This window comes from Cannabis sativa, chromosome 8 (genome assembly GCF_029168945.1).
Source record: "Cannabis sativa cultivar Pink pepper isolate KNU-18-1 chromosome 8, ASM2916894v1, whole genome shotgun sequence".
Lineage (NCBI taxonomy): Eukaryota > Viridiplantae > Streptophyta > Magnoliopsida > Rosales > Cannabaceae > Cannabis > Cannabis sativa.
In genome coordinates, this window is record NC_083608.1 from 34,249,163 (window position 1) to 34,276,521 (window position 27,359).

Genomic DNA, 27,359 nt, shown 5'->3' on the forward strand with positions numbered 1-27,359 from the left:
TAATTGTAGTAGTTATGATTTTAAAACTTAAATATATACATATATCATATCGGGGCGGGTATCTATTCTCCCGCCCCGCCCCGTTTTCGACTCGGGTATGAATCTTTAAACTCATACCCGCCCCCGCCCCTGAAAGTCAACCCGCGTACCCGCCCATTAGGGGCAGGTACCCGAACTCTCGGGTATAATTACCATCCCTACACTTCGAGCAAAACCTATATTATTATTATTATTATTATTTAAATAAAAGATATTAATTGATGATAATTTATGAAGAAGCATTCTCATCCCTTTTAAATGCAAGGGTGTGACAGACATTATTAAAAACCCTAAAAAGCAAAAGCAAGCTTGACTCTGTATTTCTCTCCATCCGATCTGACCATCTGATACTGTTTACTCTCGGAAAAGCTCTAAACCCCATTTTCAACTTGTAATTTTCGAATAACAACTCTTGATCTTCATTATAGTTGGTCTGAAGAGCTTCTCCGAGTGGCTGATACAATGGTAATTTCGAATTTCACTGTGTAACGTTATCTATATATGTACATATATGTACTTCTCAGTTATACTTTTTTCTTTTCATTCGCTGAATATTTGTTGGATTGGTTGGTGTTTTTCGTAGATGGGACGAGGAGGAGGAGGAGGAGGTGGGCGAGACCGGTTCCGGAGGGAGTATCAGCCCCGAATGGAGGAGAGGAACATAGGTCATTCTTCTGGGTCTGGTGGGCGTTATGGGGGTGGTGGTAGTGGCAGAGGCGGAGGTTTCTTCAACAAGAGCAATGCCCCGCCATCGAGACACCTCTGGGTTGGGAACCTTGCTCATGGTTTAATGGAGGATGAGTTGACCCACCATTTCTTACGGTTTGGTGACCTCGAAAGTGTGGCTTTTCAACCAGGTCGTAGCTATGCCTTCCTTAACTTTGTTAGGGATGAAGACGCAATCGACGCCATTGAAGCTCTTCAAGGCTTTCCTCTTGCGGGCAACCCACTTAGGATTGAGTTTGCTAAGGCGGTTAGTTTGGTCTTGCTTAATTTACTTTCCTTTCGCTTCCATATCTCTCTTTATACCTGTACTATTATATTATCTACTTTATGTGTGTGTTTGTATATCTTTCTTTATAACTTTTATCCATTTTTTGAGGTGAATCATCAGAGGGCTCTACAGTTGCTTGATTCATTGGTTATCCCACTTATGTTGTTTATCTAAGTAAGCAATGAACTCCATCTAAAAAAGTAAAAGAAAAATCTTTAGTCTATAAATCAAAACAAGTGCAACTCCATAAAATTAAACTTTTGGGTTTAGAGTATCATAATGAAGCCAGCACTATCAGAATCTGAACCCATTAATGAAAATTAAATCTTAGGACTGTGTAAAGCATTACCAAATCTATAGCAGGAGCATGAACAACTCAGCAAGTGTACAATTAATTGGTCCCATACTTCAATAGTGACCTGTTCAGTGTCTCAGATGGCATAATAAGTAATAGAATCTAATCTCTTAATCCCAACTGATGACAAATGGTCTGTTAACATTGTGCATGCAAGGTTTGGTTACTTTATGACTTTCCAAAAATATTGATGTAGGAGAATGTTTCTTTCATAATAGTATGATGAACAGAAAAGAGGCATATACTCATTTTTCAAATCATTGCTTCATTTCCAACAAATGTCACAAGCCTTGTTGTTTACATGGTAAATTATCCATCCATACATTTTCTTAACCACTTGGGTTCAGTTCTGGTTCCTGGTGGTCCATATGTAGCAGTTTAAGATCTGTTTGGTACACTGTATTGTGATGTATAGTATTATATTGAGTTGTGTTTTGTATCATATTTTTATATAATACTATACAATACAATTTACCAAACAGACCCTAAATGTGTAAGTAGTGATAATAAGAAGTTAGCAACAATAAAAATGCATACTTTCTAATCCTTTTTCACTATCTCTTACATAATCTCACTAAGAAGAGGTGAGATGAACTTCCCTGAAAACTGAAACATTGATAATATCGAAGTTGAAGTTAAAATTCTGAAATTTAAAGGTTGTCGTATCCTATTTACACCAAGTGATTAAAACTGATTTGGGAAGCCTTGAATTTTGTAACAAGAGACAGCTGAGAAGACCTAAGCAACTTATATGTTATTGTTCCCATAAAAAAAAAAAAGGTGGGTAATGTCCTCGCATTTGGTTTGTAGTGATCTGGGGATAGATTGTAGAATTAGCCTAATTTTTTGGTGGTGTCTTAGACTCTTAGATTCTTGAACATTATCATCAAGCAATGTTCTGTGTTTCTTGCAGCAATGTATTTGGAATTCCTTTGTTATACAGAAAATGAAGTATACTACCATATTTATTTGGCTGAGTTATGTGAAGGGAAGTTTTGAAATGTTTTGATGTGTAGGATCATTAAGAAGTCATTTTTGGCACATTTATCTCGTAGATCAGTTTTAGCATTTAGCTGACATATTTTTGTGTAGTTCTTTTGTCATTTGAATTTGCTCTTCAAGTTATCCATTAAAGTGAAAGTAATCGTAAGATTTTGATAAATAATCGACCATTTATTTCTCATCAACTGCAACAAACTTACATAGGCGACGTGTGTGTATTTGCATGGCCCTATGTGAGATTATACACTTTTAGTAATGTATATTTTGCTTAAATACCCTTGTTTGGTCAAACTATTTTTGATTGTGACCGAAGTACCCTCTACTTAAATTACCTAATATATTAAAAAAAAAATTAGAGATTGAGAATACGTTGGTCATATATATAATAAGGAGCCTGATAATATTTTACTGTTTTGTAAAATATAGGGAGTATTGGAGTGATTGATAGTAGGGGAGTAATTAAGCAAAAAGAATGGGAACTAAAGTGATATGAACTGTTATTTTAAGTCTGTTAAATAGCCACCATAATATAACAGTTGGTACAACTCTTTAGCCTGTCACTTGAAATTTATCATGAAAATTTATGATGAATCGAAAGCAATCTTTTTGATGGAAATAAAACACAGACAAAGTATCTTGTAAGAAAACAAGCAACAGGGGTAAAAGGAAACAAAAGTAAGCATATGACTTTTCAAGATCATCAGTTACCACTAAATTGGACCATGGGTTGGGGTTTATGATGAAAAACCGTTCAGTGGACACGATAGAGTGCATCTGTGAAGGTGCTGGGTTCATGAATTAAGTAAAATTGAAGCAACAATCTTTTTGGTAATGATATAAATTGATCTACCACATTGCAAAGCAAATAAGTGAGCACACATTGTTTTTGAGCATTTACAAGCAAGAAGTTAACATGATATTTACCCATGCAATCTTTAGCCTTAACATTTGATACTTGAGATACTGTTCATAAAAATCAAGGTTACTAAAGTTTCCAACTTAAAATCAGCCACTTTAGATAGGGTTGTTTTATGTGATAAGTCGTGCAAATGTTAACAGACCCAGTCTCCATCTTAAGTTACACTTCTGTCACCAGAGTCACTTCAATTATCATCATAGCACTCAAGCTGGGAGTGAAGAGGGGAAAAAGAACCTTTTTGGAAATAAGCATGTTATCATGTTATGCAGTGCTGAGTTGCAGTTTTAATCAAAAATCTAAATTTGCACTACTGCACTTCCAGCATAAGGTGCAATAACATTAGCTTACATCTCCCTTTGTTTTTCCCTATATACAAAAAACATGGCCTGCACCATATAACAGATTCAAATGCACTGCAGCCACCCATCAATTTCAATGTTATATATGAACCTTAATTATATATGTATTTATAGGGAGTTCAAATTCTTCATGCACAGAGGTAACTGCATGTGTAACTCTATGGAGGCTGCATCATATCTGGCCTGCAGCATATAAATTATGCCTAATTGCCATTGCTTTTCTGCTCTGTATATGCTTAAATGCTCTTATTCTTGTTCATTACAAAGAGAAATTGAGGATGCATTCCAAATTTTTAATTCAATGATGCCCGGGTTGTTGTTTAGCGGTTTTGTTAATTTAATTAAAATTGCAATTCTTTGGGGGCTTGGGACTGTAGACCTGTGTTATTTGATGAAATGTGATGGGTTTATTCTAGTTGGACAAGATACTTTATTTGTGGTACTGAGCACGTTCTATCCTTCCCAGAATAAAAATCATGTTGGGTAGAAATTCTCGATGAAAGTTTATTATAATAATCACTAGGGATCAAGCCCTTGCACTAACTCCAGGTGGAAAACGTTTAATTGTGGTGATTTTGTGGATAATTTCAAGTTATCATGCATCTTTACTAATAGCTATGTCTTAGCTTGGATATAATATTGGAATACTTGTAGTTGTGTATATGCCAGATGACACATGAAGCACCTTTAATGAAATGAATTACAAGCAGAAAAAAATGTTGTCTGTTATCTTTTTTTTTTTTTTTTGCAATTGCATTTGCCAATGATAGATATAGTTAAAGTTGGAGAGACTATGGTACATGATTTTGCTGCCGTTTGATCATAACTACATTTAAGAGGCTTACTGAGCCCTAATTTTGTATCTCTTTCAATTTGTTAATTGTCCCTTTGTAGATTTTGAGCTGTGGTGAACAACTGAACATGTATGGTAATCTTGATTCTTCAATTAAAATAAATCTTGTTTTGATTGATTTTAGCAATATGTATATATATATATTTATATATATATCTTGTTTGTTTTTATACTTAATTAAGAATTGATAGTGCTAGTTTTTGTGTGTGTGTGTTTTCCTTTCTTTCAATGTCTGTTGAGTTGGTAATGATACAAGTAATGATAGCAAATTCAATATCATCGGTTGATTTGGTAAAAATACAAGTCATGATCTGTTGATTTCCTTTACATGCATAAACCAATTTGTATTTAAATGTATACATAGAAGCATTTTAAAAGGTCAGAGATGATACACAACCTTTTAATGCAATGTATACATATATCGGCTGGCCTTGAGGCTTCATTTTTGTTTTGCTCCTTGTTGATGCGTTTTATTAGAAACATGCTCTTTGAAGATTGTTTCTTAATATAAACATGGTCCTTGTAGGTACTTATGTTTTATTGAAGACAATGACCATGTTTGTGCAAGGATCGAGCTTTTTTGCATCTCATTTATTTTAAGTCTCTTTTTCTTGATCTGTTGACAAGTACTAACAAGTTCAAATCTTTAATTTTCCGTCGAATCTTCTTCTTCTTGATGCAATTAGTGAATTTTTTCAACCTTCATTCTTAGGTAAGTCTTTTCTTTAATCACTTTTATCTTCCATACATGTTACTTCTGCTGCATGTATTCCCTTTCAGCATAGAATATTGGCAATCTTTCATCCTTAAATTTATTTATCTGAGACATATGACAATGTTTATGTGGAAAGGATGAGAGATCACGTCAACTGTTTCAAGTTTTTTTTTTTGGTTTATGGTGACATTATTTCCACTGATGTGGTGAAGGTGTGATTATGCACTTGCTAAATACGTGTGCTTATCTTATTTTGATTTTCTTTTCAGTGCTTTGCTTTACTTAGGGATCATGGTAAAATTCGATATATATCTTGTTACACTTGCTATCTCTCTTGTTTGTTATGTTCTTTGATATGCATCCAATGTTCCAGATGGTTAGTCTGCAAAAAGTTTTCTTGGTTTCTTGTTCTTTAAACCAAGAAGTTTGGGACTGGGCTGGCTTTGATTCTCCTTGAACAGGCATAATTACTTTTTTTTTTCGAGGAAATAATTGTGCTGGTTTGCTGTCTTTTGCCACCCATTGTCCTGGAGTTTCAACTCTCATTTACTACGCATATTAATTGGCATACAGGAGCTTTTTGGGGCTTGATGCTCTGTAATTTAATGAGTTGGACTTGGAATTCTTACATTATTTCTATCTCAGTTTAGGATCTAACTTCCTTAGCAAACTTAGGCCTTTGGCGTACCTACAATTATAGCTTTCTTGCCATGACCCAAACATTGTAATGGTATTATGTCAGTTATCTCATAACAAATCAGCCTCTAACTTCATTGGCAATAATGGGCTTCCCTACCAAGTTCTAGATTATTCCAAGAAGTGTTTGTTAGATAGATTTATACTTGCCAGTTGCCTGATAAGAAAAGCCTTGATTGACTTGTGAAATACATGCATAGGGTTTGCTATCGAAATTGATTAGACATTTTATCAAAAGAAAAAACAGTAAAAGTCTAATTTTATAATTCTAATATTAACTTGCTTGCACACAGTTGGCATTGACCCAAATTCTGTCAAATAAATGATTGTGATAAAAACTTCACATAATTTTGCAGTTGGATTTTACTCAAACCAGACAATGGATTAGGGTAATAGTTTTCTTTCCTTTTTCATTTTTGAAAAAGAGGCGAAGGTTACATGAAGATAGCAGTGTGGATCTTCTGGTTTGTTGGCGCAATGGTTGCCCATGGGCATAATTGAACATGAGCCTCACTTTTAATTTAAAGTCAATCTTTGATGTGTTGGAATGATACAGAAGTTGACTTGAAAAGCATGTGATGGGATTTTCTTTTTATCAAGTTGTTTCAAGAACTGAAATTGATTTGAATTCTTATTGAAAATGAAAAAAGAAAATACTCAAGTGATACTCCAAACTTTTGACGGGTTTGGATCTCTCCCAAAAAGAGCTAAGCTCTCCAAACTTACAAAATTCAATCTTCCTTGTACTTCCCCAAAGCTAATCCTATTTATAGAACCCGTATTGACAAATACTAACTAGGACACATAGGAGTTATAAATGATTAGAACAAATACTACCGTTCCACCAGGACACGTAGTTATTCACTTTAGTATAAGTATATATAATTGTGGGCCTATCATTCTCCCCCTGCCAAATTTTCACCTTGGTCCTCAAGGTGGAAATTGGAAGAGTCTTCCCAAGTTGTTGCTTTGATGATGACAATTTTTCCCACTTTTTTAATACTTTTTTCTTCTATTTCTTCCTAGCTTTGTTCTGACTTCTGGGAGTTCTTCCTCCTCTACTCTCAACTCAAGTTCTTTTTTGAGTTGGGCCGGTTCCTATTTGTTAGAGTTTAGGATTGTATAACAAGGACATGGGTTCCATCTCAAAATCGATTGGTAATGAAATAAGTAGTCCATTCATCTTATATATGATTTTTTATTACCACACATTAGCAATGTGACTAATTCTAATACACTCTCCTCATATTTGAGCCTTGAAAGTGTGGGTATAATGAGACTTTGAGAGACTACAAGGCCGAACATAACATTTGAAAGAATCCCACAAGGCCAAATCGAAAAATTTGTGTGTGTACACGTCGGGAAATTTGTGAATTTTTTGAAAAAGGTCAAAAATACCAATACTAGAAACTGATACACATTGGCTGAAAGGTCCCGAATGGAAGTTAAAGGCAGAGACAACAGAAACTTTTAATTGCTATGATACCATGTTAGAATTTAGGATTGTATGGTAAGGCGCATGGGGTTACATCTCAAACCAATTAACAATGAGAGGAGTATTCTATTCATCTTATATATGGTATTTTATTTCCATATATTAGCAATGTGTGACTAATTCTAATACTGCTCTACTCTCAACTTTTGTGAGTTGGGCTGGAATGTGAGGTGATGCTAGGGTCTGGTGTAGCTGGACATAGCTGTGATACATGGAAGGTAAGATAAATGGCTGCTGTTGGAGGTAGTTTCAGCTTGTAAGCAATCTTGCCCAGTCTTTGTTCTACCTGAAATGGTCTGTAATATCTTGCTGACAGTTTAGTTGAGCGAGAGACTTCTGCCTACAGGGTTGGTACCTTAAGAATGCGAAATCCTCTGGCTCATATTAATATTGTCTTTTCTGGTCCGCATAGTACTTCATTTCTGTTGTTCTCTCATCAGATGCATTCTCAAGTCATCCAAGATGGTATCTCTGTCTTCTAAGAACAAGCCTCAAATACTTGTGCTTTACCGTAATCATACTTGATTATCCTAAGGTGGTCTTGTCCGCATAGAGTTTTGAAGGGTGTGCATTTGGCTGCCGAATGACAATTGGTGCGATACCAATTATTCAATCCAACTAATATCCAATGCTGTGGTTTCCCTTATGAGAAACAACATAAATAGGTATCGACACATCTTTTCACAACCTTACTTTGCCCATCGTTTGTGGGTGATAAGTTGTATTAATCTTTAGGGTTGTCCGTGTAACTTGAAGGGTTACTTCCAGAACTTGCTCATACAAGTTCTATCCTGATCTGAGATAATTGTTTGTGGAATGCCATAAACTCTTATTACTTCTCATAAGAATATAGCTGCCAAAGTTGCTGCTGTGTAGGGATGTTCTATGGCAATAAAATGGGTATTTTTACTCAATTTATCTACCTGCACTAAGATGAAATCCCTCCCATCTAACTTGTGCAATCCTTCAATAAAATTTATCGGGTTGTAGGAGTCCTGCTGAAGTTGTGGCCAAATATTTGTTCTTTTGACATGAAGAACATCGCTAGACAAATTGCACTATATCCGTCTCATCCCTTCTCAAAATAGTTTAGATAAGTCCTTTATTCCCTCAATGTCCACCTATTGGAGAGCATTGAAACTTCAAAATATGTTACGGAATTAATTGGGACTTACTTGGTATTGCCAGCATCCCCTTGTACACAGTTTTGATAAACACATCACTTACTATATGTGCCTTGGGCTGGTCCCAATGTTGCATTGTTGCCACTGAGGAACAGCTAGGGTAGCATATTCTACAGTTTCTTGTATGCTAGATAAAGCATCTGCTAATAATCTAAGACATCTTTTGCATCTTGAAATAGTAACTATGACATGCAAAGTAGTTTAATATCTTTCTTTATCCTTATGAAATACCTTAAGCATTTTTGTTACAAATTTATGAAGTTAGAATCTAGTTCCATTTTATTTCAATTTTAATTTAAAAATTCGAAACATGTTAGAGTGGTTTGATCTATAAATATTTTTTTTACTGTTAGGTTGATAAGAACTTTTATCACAGGATAAGTCACCGGCACCATTACATGATGAAGATCGCTCTCAGTACCGAGATGAGCAATACTCTGGAGCAAGAGAATCTCCTTATTTACAGAAGGAGTTTAGAGCTCGTCATGCTCGTTCTGACCAAATTTATGCTGACGATTCTAGTATGGATGATAAGAATGCAGAACCTAGTCCTGTTTTATGGGTAGGGTTTCCAGCTTCACTAATGGTAGATGAAACAATTTTAAGGAGAGCATTCTCACCATTTGGTGAGATTGAGAAAATTACTGCATTTCCAGGTCGTAGTTATGCTTTTGTACGATTCAGGAGTGTAATATCAGCTTGTGAAGCTAAAGATACTCTTCATGGTAAACTATTCGGAAATCCTCGTGTACATATTTGTTTTGCGAAGAGTGAAAGTGGCTCAAACAACGGAAGGAGTTCTTTAAATATGTCTCCATCCCCACAATTTAAGTCAAATGGTCGCCATGGATCTTCTGAACATTTTTGGCAGGATAGGAAGTTTGGGAACTCAACTGGTGATCCATACACTAGATCTCCTCAACATTACTCTAATTTGGATTCTGGTGATTTCGATCCCTATAGTTCAAGTAGAAAGGGTAATTTATGGATGGGTGGAAATAGTATAGCCGAGCAGAGGAGATTTGGGGAAGTAGGGCCTGAATTTACACAGTCTCAAGATATGTACGAATATCAGAATAGTCCAAGAGGTAAACGTGGCCATTTACATGATTTCCATCAGAGGTTTCAGCAGACAAGTACATTAAATGAAGAACCATGGGACTTGCCAGAAGATGTTCATTATTCTCATGGAGCCAAGAAATTAAAGACTGGATATTATCCATCAGAAAAAGAGCTTCCTGAATATCCTTTCTTGGACCAAGAACATGAGAGACATGTTTTCCCTGGTCAATTCTCTGATTCATCCCAAGCTGATCGCTCAAATAGAAAATTTGCTGCCGGACCTTTCAGTGATAAGCAGAGCTATGATCGCACTTTGAATGCTCCACCTCAGAGAGAAAGGAGTAATCACTGGAAAGAATCTTATGACAGCCCCCAGCTAGGATCTGGTTCTTTGCTATTGAATTCTGTTGAAGAGAAACGATTGACCCCTGAATCAGGTCTTCCTTCTCTTAATGAGTGGAAATGGGAGGGAACTATTGCTAAGGGAGGAACACCTGTCTGTCGAGCTCGATGCTTTCCTGTTGGAAAGGTCCTTGACATTATGTTGTAAGTAGTAAAATCTCTCCTTCTGTTGATTCCTCATCAAAAATTATACTAGGAGTAGATGAGTGTGGTATGTGGCTGAAGCTCTCATAAATGTATTTTATATGAAACAAGATGCTTAGAATGTGTTTAACCTTAACGAAAGTATGCACTAAGTTTCATCATCATTATATTGTATGACTTACATGCATTTAATATTTCACATCTTTCTTTTCAAAAAAAATATTTCACATCTTTCTCTTGTATATGTGCCTCATGGGAAGGGTAGAATTTCATGTTCCTCCATCTCTCTATAAATATATATATATATATATGTATGAATATATGATTTTTCTTGTATTGGATATATAGTCTTGACATCATTATACAAATATATATCTGATATGGTGCCCAAAATTAGGTGAAATAAAAAATTAAGCTGGTATGCTTGAATTTAGGCTAAATTTGTTTGTCGGTATTTTCCATATCTCTCAGGATCACTCACTCTTATTCTGGGAAATTTTACGTGTTGTTTCAGCCTGCATATTAGCAGGATTTGATATTTTATGAAGGCAAAAGGTAGTTCCTAATCATATCCCATGTTGCAGGCCTGAATTTTTAGATTGCACTGCCAGGACTGGGTTAGACATGCTTTCAAAGCATTATTATCAAGCAGCAAATGCCTGGGTTGTCTTTTTTGTCCCTGAGAGTGATTCTGATATTGGATTTTACAATGAGTTTATGCATTATTTGGAGGAGAAAGAACGTGCTGCAGTTGCCAAGTTAGATGAGAAGACAACCTTGTTCCTTGTGCCCCCATCAAATTTCTCAGAGAAAGTACTGAAGGTACCTGGAAAACTTAGTATCTCTGGTGTTATCTTGAGGTTAGAACATCCTGATTCTAATGCAGGTCCTTTTCACCGACAACACGAAAGAGAAGATGGAAATTTGTTGTCATTTCCTGGGAATGCATCATATCCGAAACCATCAACACCTTCTCATTCTAATAATTCACAGAAATATTTTCCCGGAAATGTGAAACCTGCTGTTTCTAGTTCATCCCGTGTTGGTAGTAGATCGGACAATTTTCCTGAAAACAGGCACGAATTTCCACATCATGGAGATCCTAGGCAGAACTGGCCTTCTTCCCATATGCAGAACTCATTTTCTGGCACTAAAACTGTATCATCTCAAGCGCTTGTTGGTGCTGCTGATGAAATAATTCAGCGACAACCACCAGTCAGGACAAGAGCGACGCAAGAAACAAATTCCAGTTACTCAACAAGCGGAGCTTCAGGTTTTCCGGTATCTGAAAATAACAGACCATCTCTACAGGATATTGCTGGTCTGCAACCAGAGCAACTTGTACAGTTAGCATCATCTCTTCTTGGGCAGAAGCAGTTAGGGAGTCTACCAAACACATTAACTGAAAACGATTCAAGGCAGGATAGCTCAAGATCCCAGAATCATGGTTTACATAATAATCAGATGAATTCTATGTTGTCAACATCTCAGCATGGTCAATTTCAACAGATGCAGCAAGTACCAAATGTATCATCAGCTGTGCCTCACTTGGTTCAGAGGGATAATAGGCCTCAGGAAAATCAACACCAGCAGAGTAGTAGTAGTACACAGGAAGCAGACTCGGATCCGCAAAAACGCTTACAAGCAACTTTACAACTTGCAGCCACTCTTCTTCAGCAAATCCAAGGGAAAGGAAGTTAGAAAGTTTGATGGACATGCTGCTACCATAGTATATACTCACAACTGCAGTGAAACTATAAATATTTGGCAATATATTTAAATTAGCCACTCCAATCTAGTCATACCTTCTATAGTTCGTAACTTTTATTTTTATTATAGTAGTTGCTTATACTGGATTTTTGTGACTGCTGGCTGCTTAATTGCAAACACCTAAATTATGACTTGCCCTTTTTTTTTTTGTCTCAATCTTTCATTATGATAAATAAATTCACAATGCCTAGACATTGCTATGGCTCTAATGGCTGATTAGAGCAATACCTTCAATTCAATTGTAATGCTTTCAAATTAGTGTATAATTTTTAATTTATTATTTTATTTCATCTAATTGCCGAGCGACCACCGTTGACCCTTTCACCTCCTCCCTCAAATAAGTAAATTCTGTATTATTTTGTTTCATTATTATCGGAAAAATAGATTAAATACACAAAAAATATTACATACTAACAAAATATAACTAAATTTGCCTAAAAGAAAAAAAAAAACTATATTACATTTACAAAAATGTGTTACGTAATTTTACACCGTGAATTGAAGCAAGCAATGCAGATAATAAACAAATTTTACACGTAGAAGTATGTTGATGTTTCGGTTGCATTTGTGGTGTCCCTACAAAGGATGGAGCGAGCTTCCACTACTGACCGAGGTAGCTCAAGATCTTTGTCTTGCAGCGCATTCCCTTGCAATCTTTGCATTTGGGAAGCGAATGTGTCATCCAATATCTACATACAATTCAACCCAAGGTTAATGTCATACATTACTATTATTCTTATCATATATAGCGTGCGTGCATGCTAATGTGTTTAGACTAAAATGCTCTTTCTTCCTTGTACTACTACTCCATACTTGTTTTGTTAATTATATTTTAAGATACTTACCCCAAGAGCATAGTAGGATCCGTTGTACCACACTCGGTTTTCTTTCCTTCCTTCAAGAAATTTCAAAACAATCTGGTTGACACAGAAAATTGGAAGGCATTAATTAGCATTGAGAAGATTGTTCCAATACCAACATGTGTGAATTTTACAACAAAAGACACAAATATACAAATTCTGTTTACCTGCCCCATCCTATCCCAATATCCACGACAAGTTGCTATGAATATTTGACTTGTAAACACTTCATGCAAATTGGATATAGACTCAACAAGCTGTGAATTCAGCAACAGCATTCTTTCACGAACCTCAGCCTCCCCATCTTCTTCCTTTGTTTCCTCTAAAATCCTTTTAAGTCGTGTGTTTCGATTCTCTTGCATCTGAAACAATCATGTTTGTTTACTTCTTTGAAAGATAACCAACCACCTATGATATTTAGTTGTTACGATGTTAAAACAAGCAACATAAACGGGAAAGCAAAGCTTACATTGTTTATAAGCTTCCCTACTGTTGCCTGCAAGTAATTTTTATATTTTGTTCTAAGTAGAACTGTAACTGCATTCATTTGCTCTCCGAAATTAGACTTTTTATCTCCCATGCTTGGCAGAACAGATGCCCATGCCTTTAGGATGTCCTCAACTTTGCAATGAAGAACATCAAGAATTCTCTTCACAGTGTTCAAAAATGTTCCCAGCTGATAAAAATAGTATACTGGTTAGTTAGTGAATTGCATATCTTTATATGAATACTATTCTTCAGTGTTCAACTTTATATGAATACTGGTTACTACACACACACACTCACTTGATTTGGAACTGAATATATGGCCACTGATTGCCTCCTTGTCAGCTTCTGGACCTGCATATTAAGCCTCTTTGGAATACTATCTTTCAGTGGAGTCAAAATATCATTGTATTGCTTCTCCAATGCTTTTATGATTGCTCGTTCTACATTCGCCACCGTCTAGCCAATACAGAAAAAAAAAATTAAAATATTATTTTTTTGAACAAAACTGAATAATATTGTTATTATATTATTCGTAGGCAAAAACAAAACTTACATTTTCTAAAACCAAGGAGTACTGAGGCCACCGGTTGATTACAACTTCATATTGAATGACAAGTTCTCTCATCTTCTCATACATTTTCTCAGCAAATGGGGAGGTGGAATGGTTGGTTGACACTCCAGACCATGGAACCTACAGTAATTACCATTTACATCATTTTTATACTACCTCTCTTTTACTATGCTCTTTGGCTGAGACAGTATGAATTCTTATGTCAATAAAAATGCTATACTGTAAAGGGCATAACTAGGTATTAATTTGTAGATGGATACCTTTTCTGCTTTGCAAAGATCAAGGAGGTGAAGTTCCATATCCTGTACCCACACCATTATATAATTGTGGAAAAGATTTCTTGAGTCTATACCTCCCTGCACTGGACTGAAGCAAACAACAAAATAATCTCAAAACGCATTTACTTGTATACTACTACGCAGAAGCACTCTATTCCACAATTCTGGTTACGTCTTTTCAAATACTGAAAATTTCACAAACCTGATATTCCACAATTCAAGATTCCTTTCAAAATCAGCAGTAGCCACCAGAAGCTCATTTACATGTGGCTGTGGACTGGATGGAGGCCATGAAGCTAGAAAAGCTCGAAGTCGGTTAGACAACTCGGTGCTGTAAACAGCAGCTGTTATGTTGGTCAGGTCAATTGAGCTGAAAAGTGCAACATGACAGAAGTCTAATGAGATTATTCACTTAAAAAAGATACCAGCTAGATAACATATTTTGTAAGTTTGTTACTTGGATACAAAAATTTTCAGTACCTGGGAAGTACATGCTGGTTATGGATCTTGATGTCAGCCTGAATTTCATTACCAATATTCGTACAGAGAGTCTTCATCTTTAGATATGCTGTTGAGATGGTAATGGAATCCATAACAAAACCTTCAAAGTTGGTTGACATAAATTCATCGGTCTCTACCATGTGAGTACGACACCTCTTTTTTGCTGCTGTCTGTAAGAAAAATCATTTAGTTTAGTCTTTCTATATATGCTGCCTGAATGAAGCATAACAATGTTACTCGACATGTCTTTATATCTAGAAATTTATGGTTCAGATATCTTTATGCTCGTATCCTTATTTGTCATCGTTCAACTCATTTTTCTAACATTCTTATTTTTTGTATTTTATAATTGGTTGAGAATGTGAATGCAATGGAAAAATCAGGAAAGAAAGCAAAGTAAACAAGTCATTTTTTTTCTGAATGCATGTAACTTCCTTGGTTTGTAATTCTATCCTACAGCTAATTTTGCATCAACACTAAAAGTGATCGATATGCTCTACGTTGCGATAACCACAAATTTTATCTAAAATAAGCATGTGTTTGACTTGTAGTCTGTTCAATTATTATATAATTACCTGAAAATAGTTTCGAAGCATGTTCTGTGCTTCGTGACTAAGTATGTCATGAAGGAGGCTGTACACTTGTACGGCAGGAGCTATAGCTGGTGCTGCAGATTCTTGGATCGGTCCATGCAAGTCCCTTATTCCTGTGGGAGAATCTTCATCTAATGATTTATAGTTCTCAAAAACATTTGCTATTAAACTCTCAATTTGAGTTTCACAGTCTAAGAGTATGCTTCTCTGCAAGAAAATAAGATGGAAGAAAGTAGATAAATATATGCTATTAAACAAACACACTTATCTGCTTTAGATACATAAAAACTTGAGCTATTCTCAGGCATTTGCGTAGAACTATGTATATTGAGAAGCAAAACAATAGAAATAGTTTCAAAGTAGTTGGTAACTTACAGCATTTTCAATAGAAAGATACGTACAATTGATATTTCGAAAAGGAGTTTAGATATTGGCTTTCAAGAAAAACCGAAGAAAATGATTGGTAGGATATTCAATTTAAGGAAAAATTCTCATGGTGCTACATCTGTGATAAGTAGATGAGACAAATACTACATATTGCTTGTCTGTTGTCTTTCTAACTTACAGAAGATGAATTTCTATTGAACAAAATATAAAGAAACAAAGTTTGCATGAGGTAATATACGTTTGATGGATTTTTAGTAGTCAGGTAAAGTTGGCCTTTGAAGTATTACCTCTTGCCTTGTCAAACATTTATCGCTCCTGGCCTTTATTATAGGTTCAAGTAGTTCATGCACTAGCTCTAAGCAGTCTTTTGTTGGGGTTGCCACATTCATGACATGTGAAAGATACCTATAAAGAGAAAGTGAGTGAATCTGTACCGAAAGGAAACAAAGGAAAAAAATTGCTCAAGTACAATTTTATTAGCCAAATACCTGAGTTTTGTATATGAGACAGAAACTCCATAATAGTCTGAAAATTCAGTCAACAACCACTTCCAAGGTCCGTGCAGCCATAAATTCCTTGAGTGAAGATTCTGTGCGCGCATAGCTGCTTCCAGCAACAAATCATAAGCAAAAGTTTCTGCAACTGGTCCACTCTGTTATAAAATGAAACAAACATATGAAGTTTCAAGCCGATATTTGATGCAACATTTCTCAATAGTGATGAAATTTTGAAGAACAACGAAGTAGTTGGGTCCCCTGGATTTTCTTAGTCATTAAAATGATGCATACCTTTACATGTGTAGTCTCATCATTTGTGATAGTACTGCCAATGGAAAGCTGAATCTTCCCAATGCATTCTTGATCATCATGGTGTATGGGCCACCAACGAATTCTATCATTCTGCATAAGAAAGACACAAAATACAAATTTACATGATAACCTCGTGTCAATTGTAAACTTTTCCAAGTAGGTGATGGTAGAAGAAGATAACATACAGGATTATCAGTCAAGGATGAAATTGGAATTGTAGCTCGACCCAAGACTGATTTTTTTGTGTCTTGGACTTCCACCAGCAGAGCATCTCCTTGACTCTCTGGGAAACTGAAATTCATCAATGTAAGAGATTTTCTTCCTTTCAACACAAATGTATCAAGAAACTGTATATAGAGCTTTTGTAGAGTACTAATCTAGAACATGTATCGTTCAAAAAATTCTACTATTACAGGGCATTCATGTTTTCTTTTTCAATACTAAACAAGAAAAAGAAAATGACATTTATGGATCGTATTGTTACTTAAGCTAAAAGACAATCAAATTTCTTCATTCATGTTTGCTTTTTCAATAATAAACAAGAAAAAGAAGATGACATTTATGGATCGTATCGTTACTCAAGCTAAAAGACAATCAAATTTCTTCATTCGTAGAAATAGAACCTCTCAGCAAGTTCACTACCAACAGAAATTTTATTTCATAACATTTTTTTAAGATGAAAAACAAAGAAAATTCCTCAATAGCATATTACTGCCCCAGATGAGTAAAATGAAAACTTACAACACATGATAATCACCAGTTCCAGGGTGCAAACAAATGGCCGAGTCTGAATCCATTTTATTATTTTCTGTGGCGCTGGTCAGTTGAAACAAGCATAATTGTGGCTCTGCACAACCATAAAAAGTTAAATGTTATGACTTTTCCTAGCAAAAGTTATTTCCTTCTCCTTTTTTATTTTGGAGCATGAAGCTTTTCGTTGGGAAGTTGATGTTTTTTTCCCCTTTCTTGTTTCAAGTACACCACAACTATATTATTTCTTTCTTTCTCCTTTTTATTTTGGGGAGAGCATGAACATTTTTGTTGGGAAGTTCATGTTTCTTTTCCCCTTTCTTGTTTCAAGTAAACCACAATTAAGATATCGACTTCAAAACTTTGAGCAACAATAATTAAAACAAACATTTGCAAGCTCTAAAGAACAAACCTTGTGATGAAACAGACAATGAGGCTTTTTTCAAACTACTCACGCCAGTTTTTACAACATTTTGAACATACTCCATCCCTGCATGCATGGAGATTGCACCCCACTGCGAATATGTCATTTTAAGTTTCCGCCTTGTTATTACACGAATTTTTTTCACTGTCATACACCAAAAATCAGCATTAATTTGTATAAGAAATACTTCAGGAATCAATTCATTCTCAATTTAAACATGGTTACCATATCCATATGTAAGAGATAGAGGTGTTAAAATTTTGTTCAAGATTCTTAGTAGTATTTATTTATAAATTTGAGATCTCACCTTCTACTCTAATTTTTCCCACAACTTTCTTTGCCTTTGGACACTTTTGTTCTGCATTATTGGTATGCCTGTCTTCTATAGGCTGTGCCCCACGAGGTTGCAACAAATAATTGTGCAGTCTATACATTGTCAAAAAGACAAAAAGTCCCTTTAGAGTTTGATAAAGAACTATGAAACTAAAACATATCTATGATTAAATCAAATACGAATGTCAAGCATCAGGCATAGTGCAACTAACCCAAATGCATTTCGGAGAACCATGCATTCACTAAGAAGAAACTCAGGAGCTTCAGTGCAGCCACTTGCCCATGCCTGGAGGCATAATCGTATACAAGCATCATACGCAATCAAAGTTTGCCAGGCATATTGACTGCTGCAATGACATAAGGCATATCCATGTTGTCATGAGAAAGAACATTTGAGTTGCTTAAATCTCTCAGTGTAAAGTATTTGTGGCGAAATTTCAGACTAATCAAACTCTCATGTAGCTCTAAGAAAACAATTGGAAGGGGCCAGAAATGATATGGGGTCCCAGCTGACTTTCCAAATTTATTAAGATAAACAGAGAGAAAGAAAGAGAATGCAAGGAGCGAATAGACAGATGGTGATATACCATGATGCCGGGTAAGGAAAAAAAAATTAAATACATAAATTAATATCGAAACATACACTACAACAAGTACATGGAAAAGTAGATAAAACCAACAAAGCAAACATAGTAGAAAATTATAATTGGATATAAATCGAACCTTGTACTATAATAAGACGAATGGTCCATTTGGTTTGCCAGCAAAACAGGATTATGCATCTTCCTCTCCTCTCCTGGAAAAGATTTGTCTACTGATCTGCAGAATTCAGTCCCGCCAAAAAAAAATGAATTTAACTAGATACTAAAATAAGATATCCTAAAATATCCTAGAATTTACATAATACAAGCATGAGAAAATGATAGAAGTTCCTTTGGCAATACCTTTCCCCAAGTTCAGCAGTTCTCAGAGAATCTGACTTGAGATGTTCATATCCTTCCTTATTCGCATCAAAACCAACTGATTCTCTTGAAGGACATGTCCCATTGTCAGATTGGTCATTTTCTGAAACGAAGACTTCAGGAGCTCCCATTTCTTGTTGATTGTCCACCTCAGTACTATTTCTTCCATCATCACTTGGACCATAAAATATAGGAGGTGCACTTGGAGTTCCCAAGTCAACTGAATCTCTAAGCATACTACATTCCCTACTTAATGTACCCTAAAAATCAACACCAGTATTATCATAAGAATACTAAACAATGCCACCTATTCTTTTTGGTTTTACTATTAACACGTTAATTATAACAAGTAATCAGAAAGAGAAATTTAACTAGGCCTAACAACTTCAAATACTCAACCAACGCAAACAACTCTTACTTGACAATTTCTCAAGTGAATTCGTTTCTGAAGATGATTTGCAGAACCTGGGGTTTCATTTTTATGAACACTAGTTTTCCTGAAACCCAATTCTCCATCTGTAAATCTTCTCAAATTATCAGGAACTTCAATCCGGAGACTTTGATTCAACAACCCTTTATTCAACGACGACCCGTTATGGCCTTCTAATCCAATGTTAACATTTTTCCTCATCGAATACGAACTAGGTTTGTAACCAAATATCTCTTCATCATCAAACAAATGCACCCTTTGCTTCGAATCATTGAAACCCATAAGTGCTTCTTCGTAAGAATAAGTGCTATCGGAAACAGAAGAAATGCTTTCACCGTCATTGTCGTCGTTTTCTTCTTCGTCGTCGTTTTGGAATGCCGGGACGACCAATGTACTGCGGGGTACAGGCAGCAAGCCAGAGTGGAGTTTGAGTGGGGGCAGAGCATGGGAAGAAGGGGTTAAGCTACCATTGTTATTAAAGATAGAAGGAGATTTGGGAAATGGGTCTGGGGCAGTTCTCTCTGCTAGAGGAGATCTCACTTTTGGTCGATTATCTTCAGCTTCAGCTTCAGCTTCTGTTCCCTGTAAAAAAGAAAACCAGAGCAATATCAATACAGCAAGACAGGGCAAAACAATTTTGTCAATTTATATATATATATATATATATATAAATATATACACACACATTGAGAGAGAGAGAGAGAGAGAGAGAGAGAACCTGTTTGATCCACTTGATGGCGGTCTCGTCGAGACCTTCGGTGAACATTTCCGAAGATTGAAAAGAGGAGGAGAGGGTTACAGTGTTTGCGAAACGAAAACAAGTAAAAAAGTAATTGAAAATGGGAAAGGAAAAATCAAAACTTTGAGAGTAATCAAATCGGGAAAGCGATCGAAAGTGATCTCTGGGCTTTGGAGAGAGAGAGAGAGAGAGAGAGAGAGAGAGAGAGAGAGAGAGAGAGAGAGAGAGAGAGAGAGAGTGAGAGAGAATAGTTGAAGAAGAGAAAGAAGAAGAAGAAAGGAGCGTAGTTAGTAGAGGTGGGTGTGGTGTTTGTGTTTATTTGAATGGCAACGGCTAGTTTGACTTATATAGCTTCAAAAAACAAAAAGCCATTTCTAATTTTTATTTATTTTTCCTCTCTCTGCCTTATTCATGAATTACCATAAAAAGAAACGTGGAGGTGCCTTCAATCAAACAATATCCCAGTTTTTTAATATTTTTTAATTTTATTTTTATATTTTAGAGTATTTTTTATTTTTATAGAAATACACCTAAAAACTTATATATTAATTAATACAGTAATTTAAATTGTAACTAAAATAAGTATAACAACTTACATAGAAATCATTAAAGTAATTTAAACCGTAAATTTAAAATATATATATAATATAAAATAATTTCTCTTAATTAAATATTACTGTGTGATTTAAAAAAAAAAAAAAAATCAGAACTTAACATGAAATTGGAGTTCTCTAACATTTTTGTGAGTCAAGTTTTTTTTTTTTTTTTGAGAAAATTTTGTGAGCCAAGTTTTACCAACCTTCCGTTCATTTAATTGAAGTGATTTTTATTTTATTTTTATTTGGAAATATCATAATATTCCAAATAAATATTGTAAAGAAATCTTTAAATTTAAATACATAATCAATTAAAAAAAATCCAATGTGCCATTAAAAAATACTATTTTTATTACTAATTTTGAGTTTTTCTTTATTTATTTTACATTTATGTCAATTCCAAGGATTTCTCCTTCCAAAAAAAATTTAAGAACAGACAAATATATTTTGTTAAACTATAGAATATCATATGTTCAAAAAAAGAACAACTATAGAATATTACTAATTTATGCTAGAACAAGAGTTCAAAATATTACTAATTTATTAGACACTATCAGAGATATTGAAGCTGTATGTAGGGTTTTCTTGTGGAAAGGCCAATACTTGTTTCAAGGGGCAGGTGCTATAGCTTGGGACAATGTTTGCTAAACAAAAGGGGGTATTGGCTTTAAGAAAGTTAAAGAATGGAATCAAGTTGCAATGATCAAATATGTATGGGCAGTGGCTAAAAAATAAGAAAACTTGTGGGTCAAATGGATGCACAGTGTTTACATCAAAGATGAGAACTAGTGGAGCTATTCTATTCCTTTTCAAGGGAGCTGGTATTGGAGGCAACTAGTAGCTCTGAAAAACTAGATATGGCCTCTCATTGATACACAACAATTCCTAGCAAAGAGATATCAAATTGCAGCAGGTTACAAATTGCTTTGCTCTGCACAAGATAAAAAAAGGTGGAGTGAACATCTATGAGGAAGGTTTAATACTCCCAAACACACAACTTCATCTTATGGATTGCTATGCAGGAGAGACTGAGAACTAAAGCAAGACTACACAAATTTGGCGTTGTTGAAGATCCTTTCTGTGTTTTGTGCAGACATGAGGAAACAAATGACCATTTATTTTTTGCCTGCAGCAGATCCATGGCATGTCTTTCTGAAATTGCAACATAGATGCAGTGGAGAGTAGCTGATACATCATTGCCTCGATTAACCAGGTGGATTCAAAGGATTAAAGCAAGCAAATTTAAAAAGAAAGTGATGGCTGCTTGTCTTGCTAGCTTAGTATACAATCTCTGGAAAACCAGAAATGAAGTTCTATGGCAAGGAAAAGAGCCAAATATGGCACATGTTGTGAATAGAATAAAGGAAAGTGTAAAGCAAAGAGTTGTAGTATTGTGGCCTAAAAAAGTTAGCCAAAAAGAAGAGGAACGATTTTATTCTTTGTAAATCGTGTATAGAAAAATGAAGGTCGTGACTTGAATGTTATGGTGCTTATATGTAACACACTAACTAGCATAGGCATATTACGTGATTTTTAAACATACTGTGCAGCTCGTTGCTAATCAACGAGGTTTATGGAAATCGTGATTAATTAAAATTTTTGCTTTTTAATTAAACTTATAAAATATTTATACAAAAATACTCGGGATCCCGATTACAAAACACTTTACAAAAGTTTACTGACTATACAAAATACTTGTCGCCTAGCGACTAATTACAAAATAGCACTGCTGTCCCGAGGATCGTACGCTCCAGGCCTAACCGCCCCGACATGTACAATCTTTATCGGCTCGCTCTCACGGTCCTTCAGCCTTAGCCTTGCCCTTACCTACACATAGACATAGCACTGTGAGTCGACAGACTCAGTAAGAAAAGCATAATCAAATATCATACATAAATCCCGAGTTATGATCAGACGCCCATACCTCTGACCATAACCCTAACTGTCGTGTCCCACACGATACTGAGTCCTGAACGTTCATAAGACGGTACTATTGACAAGTAACAGCCTATACTCGGTACACTGGTCATACTCCAGCTGCTAGTCATACTCTAGCCCGTACCGATGTGTTACAGTATCAGCCTATACTCGGCACACTGGTCATACTCCAGCTGCTAGTCATACTCTAGCCTGTGCCGATGTGATACGTCAAATAGTACAGAACCACCAACCCTAGTATCAGCCTATACTCGGTACACTGGTCATACTCCAGCTGCTAGTCATACTCTAGCCTGTACCGATGTGATACAGTGTCAGCCTATACTCAGTACACTTGTCATACTCCAGCTGCTAGTCATACTCTAGCCTGTACCGATGTGACACAGTCGGATGGTTCAAAGCCAACATACATATCTAATGTAATCTAACAGGCTTCCTACATGCACGCTAAACATGTAATACATATGCATACTGTTATACTAATCTTACCTGGATTCCGAATTCAAGTGTGTCGGTCAACCTGACTGGAACGAACTGCGCGGCGGTTTACAGGCTCCGAAACCATAACAATCACAACACTATAAGTGATACGCTAAATCACTTCCCGGGGACTTAAACTAGGAACTAAAAGTTTCCCTAACGATAAAAAGCATGGCAATACCCCAAATAACATAAAAACGAGAAAATCTAGGGTTCTTGAAAATTTCCCAACCGGCAGACCGGTTGCACAACCGGAATTCCGGTTCTGGAAATTCCTGAACCCCATCCGGAATTCCGGATGCACAACCGGAATTCTGGTTCCTCGCAGGAAACATTCAAAAATTCACACTTTGCTCAAATCAATTCCAAATCATACTAAAACTTCTAGACCTGTTCTAAACACCCCTAGGAACAAATCCAAAGCATTAAAACCGAGCTTCAACCACAGAAACTCGTTTCACCATTGGAGGTCCAAGATTGAGTTCAAAAACTCAAAACTTGACTAAACCTCCCAACAACCACCAAATCAAGCATAAACCAACATGTTTCAACATAATTTAACACCAGGAAACACATTTAAACAGCAGCAACAACTACAGCAACAAACTTCATCATTTTTCTTTGAAAACTAAAGCTTTTGCACCAAAACTTCTCAAACTAGAACAAGAGCAACTAACATGCATTTCAGCCTATCTAATCCAATCAATTCCAGTATTTTAATCATAGAAACAACAACAACAACAATTAACAGCAGCAACAACATCAAAAACCATGCATGCAATACTCATCTTTTCATAATTTTCAACAAATTCAAGAGGGAAAGATAAGGAACCTTACCAACACTTAAAGATCACAAAAACCTTGAAGAATTTAGCTTGAAACACACAAAGAATCCCCCCCAAACCTAGCTGCTCCAAACCGAAATAGAGAGAAAGAAAGAGAGAAAGAGAGGTTTTGTTTTTCTTTCTAAATTTTTTTCTAACTTTTGAAATAAAAGAAATTAGGCATAATTCACTTATATTCAGCCAACATAAAACACATAAATCACATATTTTCCAATTATTAAGTCCACTAAAGGACAAAACATAAATGAGACAAAATGACCATTTTGCCCCTTCACACTAAAATAACATAAAGGGCACTAAAGGGGGTATTTTGGGAAATTCTAAATTCCCGACCAATCCCGACATTCCCAATGTCTAAAACACCGTCCCAAAGTACTAACATACTAAGTTGTGATTGTACTGAGCCAAACACTGAGTTCCATGTTATAGGGCACCGAGAATGCAAAATTATGAAAATCACTAAATGACATAAAATGCATTTCAGAATTCAACAATAACAGTATAAATAATTATTTAAATATCTATAAATAATTTTCCATAATTAAACATGATTAACTGCTAATTTTCAAATTAAACTAAGCGGCCTTTACATTATAGTTCGTATAAATCATAGTTAATTTGAAATAAAAATTATTGATTCATAAAAGAAAAATTAATCGATTACAATCGGATGGTAAGGGTTCAAACCATTCGAATTCCAGTGATCTAACGGTCAGGATAAACTTGCAAGATGAAAGGAAAAGGGCAGTTGAAACGCTTAAGTACCTCTCTAACAACTGCATTAATGAAGGGATCTGTCAAACAAGCGGGAATTGAATCGTTGCCTATCAAAAATGATGTAAAATGATTATAAACAATAAATGGCCCACGCGCACATGGGATTTCTACCACTTCACTCCCTAAGACCAGATGCAAGGTAAAAGTCCTATTTTATAAAGTTTTAAAATAAGACTTGAGGGGTAAATGTTGCCCTGCTTTTATCCCAATATACATGGCAACTCTACGATTGGACACGTGGCAGTTAAAGCTTAAGGCCCGGAGGTGCTTAAGGACATCCTAAACATGCTTATGATTTAAGTGGATATATTCAAAGGGACTCCTCATGGAGCTATAGTAGGATATCCGGAAGGATCAACCTTTTGTTCATCTCCGGGAGCTAGGCAAAGCCCAGCTCAACTGGGCCTAGGGTCCTGGAGATGAACTATTCCAGGCATTAAATGCGCATGGAAGAAATATCTACGGACGGATATGAAAAGACATGTCAGACGCATTAAACCCATTCTTTGGCGGTTACGCGTTAATCAAGAACGTTAGTGACGACTACATAATGAACTGTCACATCAATCAGGCAAGGATAAGGGCTTGCCTCACCTAAATCCTACGTAACCTACTAGGTAGAGGCGCATACCCTACTTTGCTAATTTAGGAACTTGTGCAAAGCCAAGGTGGACGCTTGAGACAATAGAGGCCTTTTCCCTCTCTTAAAACAACTATAAATACCCCCAACCACATTTGGAATGGGGATCGGAAAAAATAGAGTAGAATATTCTCTGTAAAGAAAGACCTCCATATTTAATACTAGTAACTCGTGAACTAAGGCTAATTAATACCCCAACCACGTAAAAATACTCGCATTTACTCTAATCTAATCATTTTCAGTGCATTAATTACTTAGTTGCTGAAAATCTTGGTCAACAATGCAATACTAAAAAAATTATATAACTTAATTTAATTATTATATATATATTTTTTAAAAAAATAATATATAGTAAATGTATTTTTATAATTTTTATTAACAAATTTATTATATTTGGCCTTATATTTTTAATTATTATGTAGTAAATTTATCATATTTAATTATTATATTTTTAAATCAAGGGTCATTTTACATCACAACTCTATTTTTCATATATAAACTTAGAGTTGGGCCTAGAGACGTGTGAAACAAAGAAAGAAACAAAAAGCAAAAAATTTCAAAAATATATTTATTGTATATATGTAGTTAAGAAATTTGGGGCCCTAATTTTTGATGGGCCTAAGGCATCAGCCTGGCTTGTCGTAGCTCAGGACCGGGCTTGTTTGGAGTGTAAGGTAACTAGAAATTTAAAAGGGAAACTTACAAAAATACTAGGTTTTGAACAAATCTTTACAATTTTAATGTCACACGAAAAAAGTTATATTTATAATGTCCTGCCTTTTTTTTTCTTTTATACTGTTAACACCAAAAAAAAAAATGAGGCATCCATCTTCTACACCCACAGACAAAACTACCACAACAACACCATAATAGCAAAAAAATAACTATTAATTCGAGCAAGATGAAGCAGAAATATTAAAACTATTAATACTGGAGCTGTCATGATTTTTTTAATATTATTTTTGGATTGTTCCACTGTTGTTTCGTATGTTTAACAAATATTGGTTTTAAATTACACAGGTTAAATCAACTACTAGAATGAAAGAATGGACAGTAATAATCTTACTTCCCATTGAAAGGGTGAAATCTAAAAGACCAAAAAAAAAGAAAAAGATGGAAGTTGGCTGGGAGAAAAAATAACATAACAAATATAGTAAAATATGGGAAGCTGAGACACAACAAGAGAACGTACAAGAGAAGACATCAAAAAAAAAAAAGAAGCAGAACAATTAAAAATCAATAGTGGAACAATACGGAGGAAAACTGAATATATATTGGAGCATAGGATACTGAAAAAAAGATAACTTACACACAAATTTTATTATTTTCCTATTTATATTAAATATAGAGTAGTACAATAATATTTGGAAAAATGTGAGAAAGAAATGAAAGAAACAATAGTAAAACAACATTAAAACAATAATAAAATAAAGTAGTAACAGAAAATGGTAGGTTGGAGAAAGAGGGTGGACTTAGAAGTACGATAGAGATGGAGCCAACATTTTGAGACTAAAGAGACTGAAGAACATGAATTTAGTTGGAGTTTCTGAGATATTTCTACAAGAAGCTCATCACAAAGTAGGCTCTCCATTTCTCTCTCACACACTCAAAACTACACCCTTATCTTTCTCAAATCTTCTTCTTCTTCTTCCTACTTTACATACTCTTTTTTTTTAGTTACCTACTACAAAAAGAGAGGGTTAGCTTTGTTGGAAATTATTTTACCAGGATCTTAGATCTACTCACAAGTATGTTTATTAACACCCTAAATATGAACTTTCTAAAACGATGAAATACACACGTATAAAGTTTAGGAAACCTTACATTGGGTGCAGCGGAATAATATGACTCCTTCTGTTCAGATATCTAGCCCTTGATTCCTTTCTGTAGCAGAGCATCATCAATATCTGAACCTGGATCTCTTTCTCTGAATCTTTGATGCTGAAACTCCTTCTTGCTGAAAGTCTT

At 35.3% G+C, this 27,359-nt stretch overlaps 2 protein-coding genes across 4 annotated transcripts; one reads left to right on the forward strand and one right to left on the reverse strand.

The window, feature by feature from the left end:
* Nucleotides 1–300: 300 nt before the first annotated feature.
* On the forward strand, nucleotides 301–12,279 carry LOC115699042 (flowering time control protein FPA). 2 transcript variants are annotated; one of them, XM_061102846.1, is made up of 4 exons: nucleotides 301–504; nucleotides 623–1,012; nucleotides 8,988–10,219; nucleotides 10,804–12,279. In XM_061102846.1, the coding sequence occupies exons 1-4, from the start codon at nucleotides 502–504 to the stop codon at nucleotides 11,918–11,920; spliced, it is 2,742 nt and encodes a 913-aa protein (XP_060958829.1). In that variant the 5' UTR covers nucleotides 301–501; the 3' UTR covers nucleotides 11,921–12,279. The 2 variants fall into 2 exon arrangements, with proteins under 2 accessions (XP_060958829.1, XP_030482110.1); XM_030626250.2 differs by lacking the exon at nucleotides 301–504 and having other exon boundaries at nucleotides 881–1,012; nucleotides 8,965–10,219.
* On the reverse strand, nucleotides 10,939–20,427 carry LOC115699041 (uncharacterized). Of its 2 annotated transcripts, none has more exons than XM_030626248.2 (22): nucleotides 20,095–20,427; nucleotides 19,365–19,958; nucleotides 18,929–19,206; nucleotides 18,708–18,803; nucleotides 18,197–18,331; nucleotides 17,959–18,077; nucleotides 17,640–17,795; nucleotides 17,219–17,324; nucleotides 16,663–16,768; nucleotides 16,457–16,567; nucleotides 16,157–16,320; nucleotides 15,956–16,073; nucleotides 15,264–15,488; nucleotides 14,668–14,858; nucleotides 14,390–14,557; nucleotides 14,170–14,275; nucleotides 13,892–14,029; nucleotides 13,636–13,794; nucleotides 13,319–13,525; nucleotides 13,017–13,211; nucleotides 12,835–12,906; nucleotides 10,939–12,678 (listed from the first exon to the last, which is right to left on the reverse strand). In XM_030626248.2, exons 1-22 carry the CDS (start codon nucleotides 20,140–20,142, stop codon nucleotides 12,520–12,522), a joined length of 3,651 nt encoding a protein of 1,216 aa, XP_030482108.2. In that variant the 5' UTR covers nucleotides 20,143–20,427; the 3' UTR covers nucleotides 10,939–12,519. The 2 variants fall into 2 exon arrangements, with proteins under 2 accessions (XP_030482108.2, XP_030482109.2); XM_030626249.2 differs by having other exon boundaries at nucleotides 18,197–18,328; nucleotides 20,095–20,330.
* Between the last annotated feature and the right edge of the window lie 6,932 nt (nucleotides 20,428–27,359).

Bases quoted from the DNA above. Each gene is read 5' to 3' on its own strand.
- LOC115699042 (XM_061102846.1), top strand. The intron at 1,013-8,987 runs GTTAGTTTGGTC...CTTTTATCACAG, and splicing joins GGATTGAGTTTGCTAAGGCG to GATAAGTCACCGGCACCATT. The intron at 10,220-10,803 runs GTAAGTAGTAAA...CCCATGTTGCAG, and splicing joins AAGGTCCTTGACATTATGTT to GCCTGAATTTTTAGATTGCA.
- LOC115699041 (XM_030626248.2), bottom strand. From the start codon at position 20,142: ATGTTCACCGAAGGTCTCGACGAGACCGCCATCAAGTGGATCAAACAG. The intron at 14,276-14,389 runs GTTTGTGAAATT...TGTTTGCTTCAG, and splicing joins CTTGAATTGTGGAATATCAG to TCCAGTGCAGGGAGGTATAG. The intron at 13,526-13,635 runs GTGAGTGTGTGT...TATTTTTATCAG, and splicing joins TATATTCAGTTCCAAATCAA to CTGGGAACATTTTTGAACAC.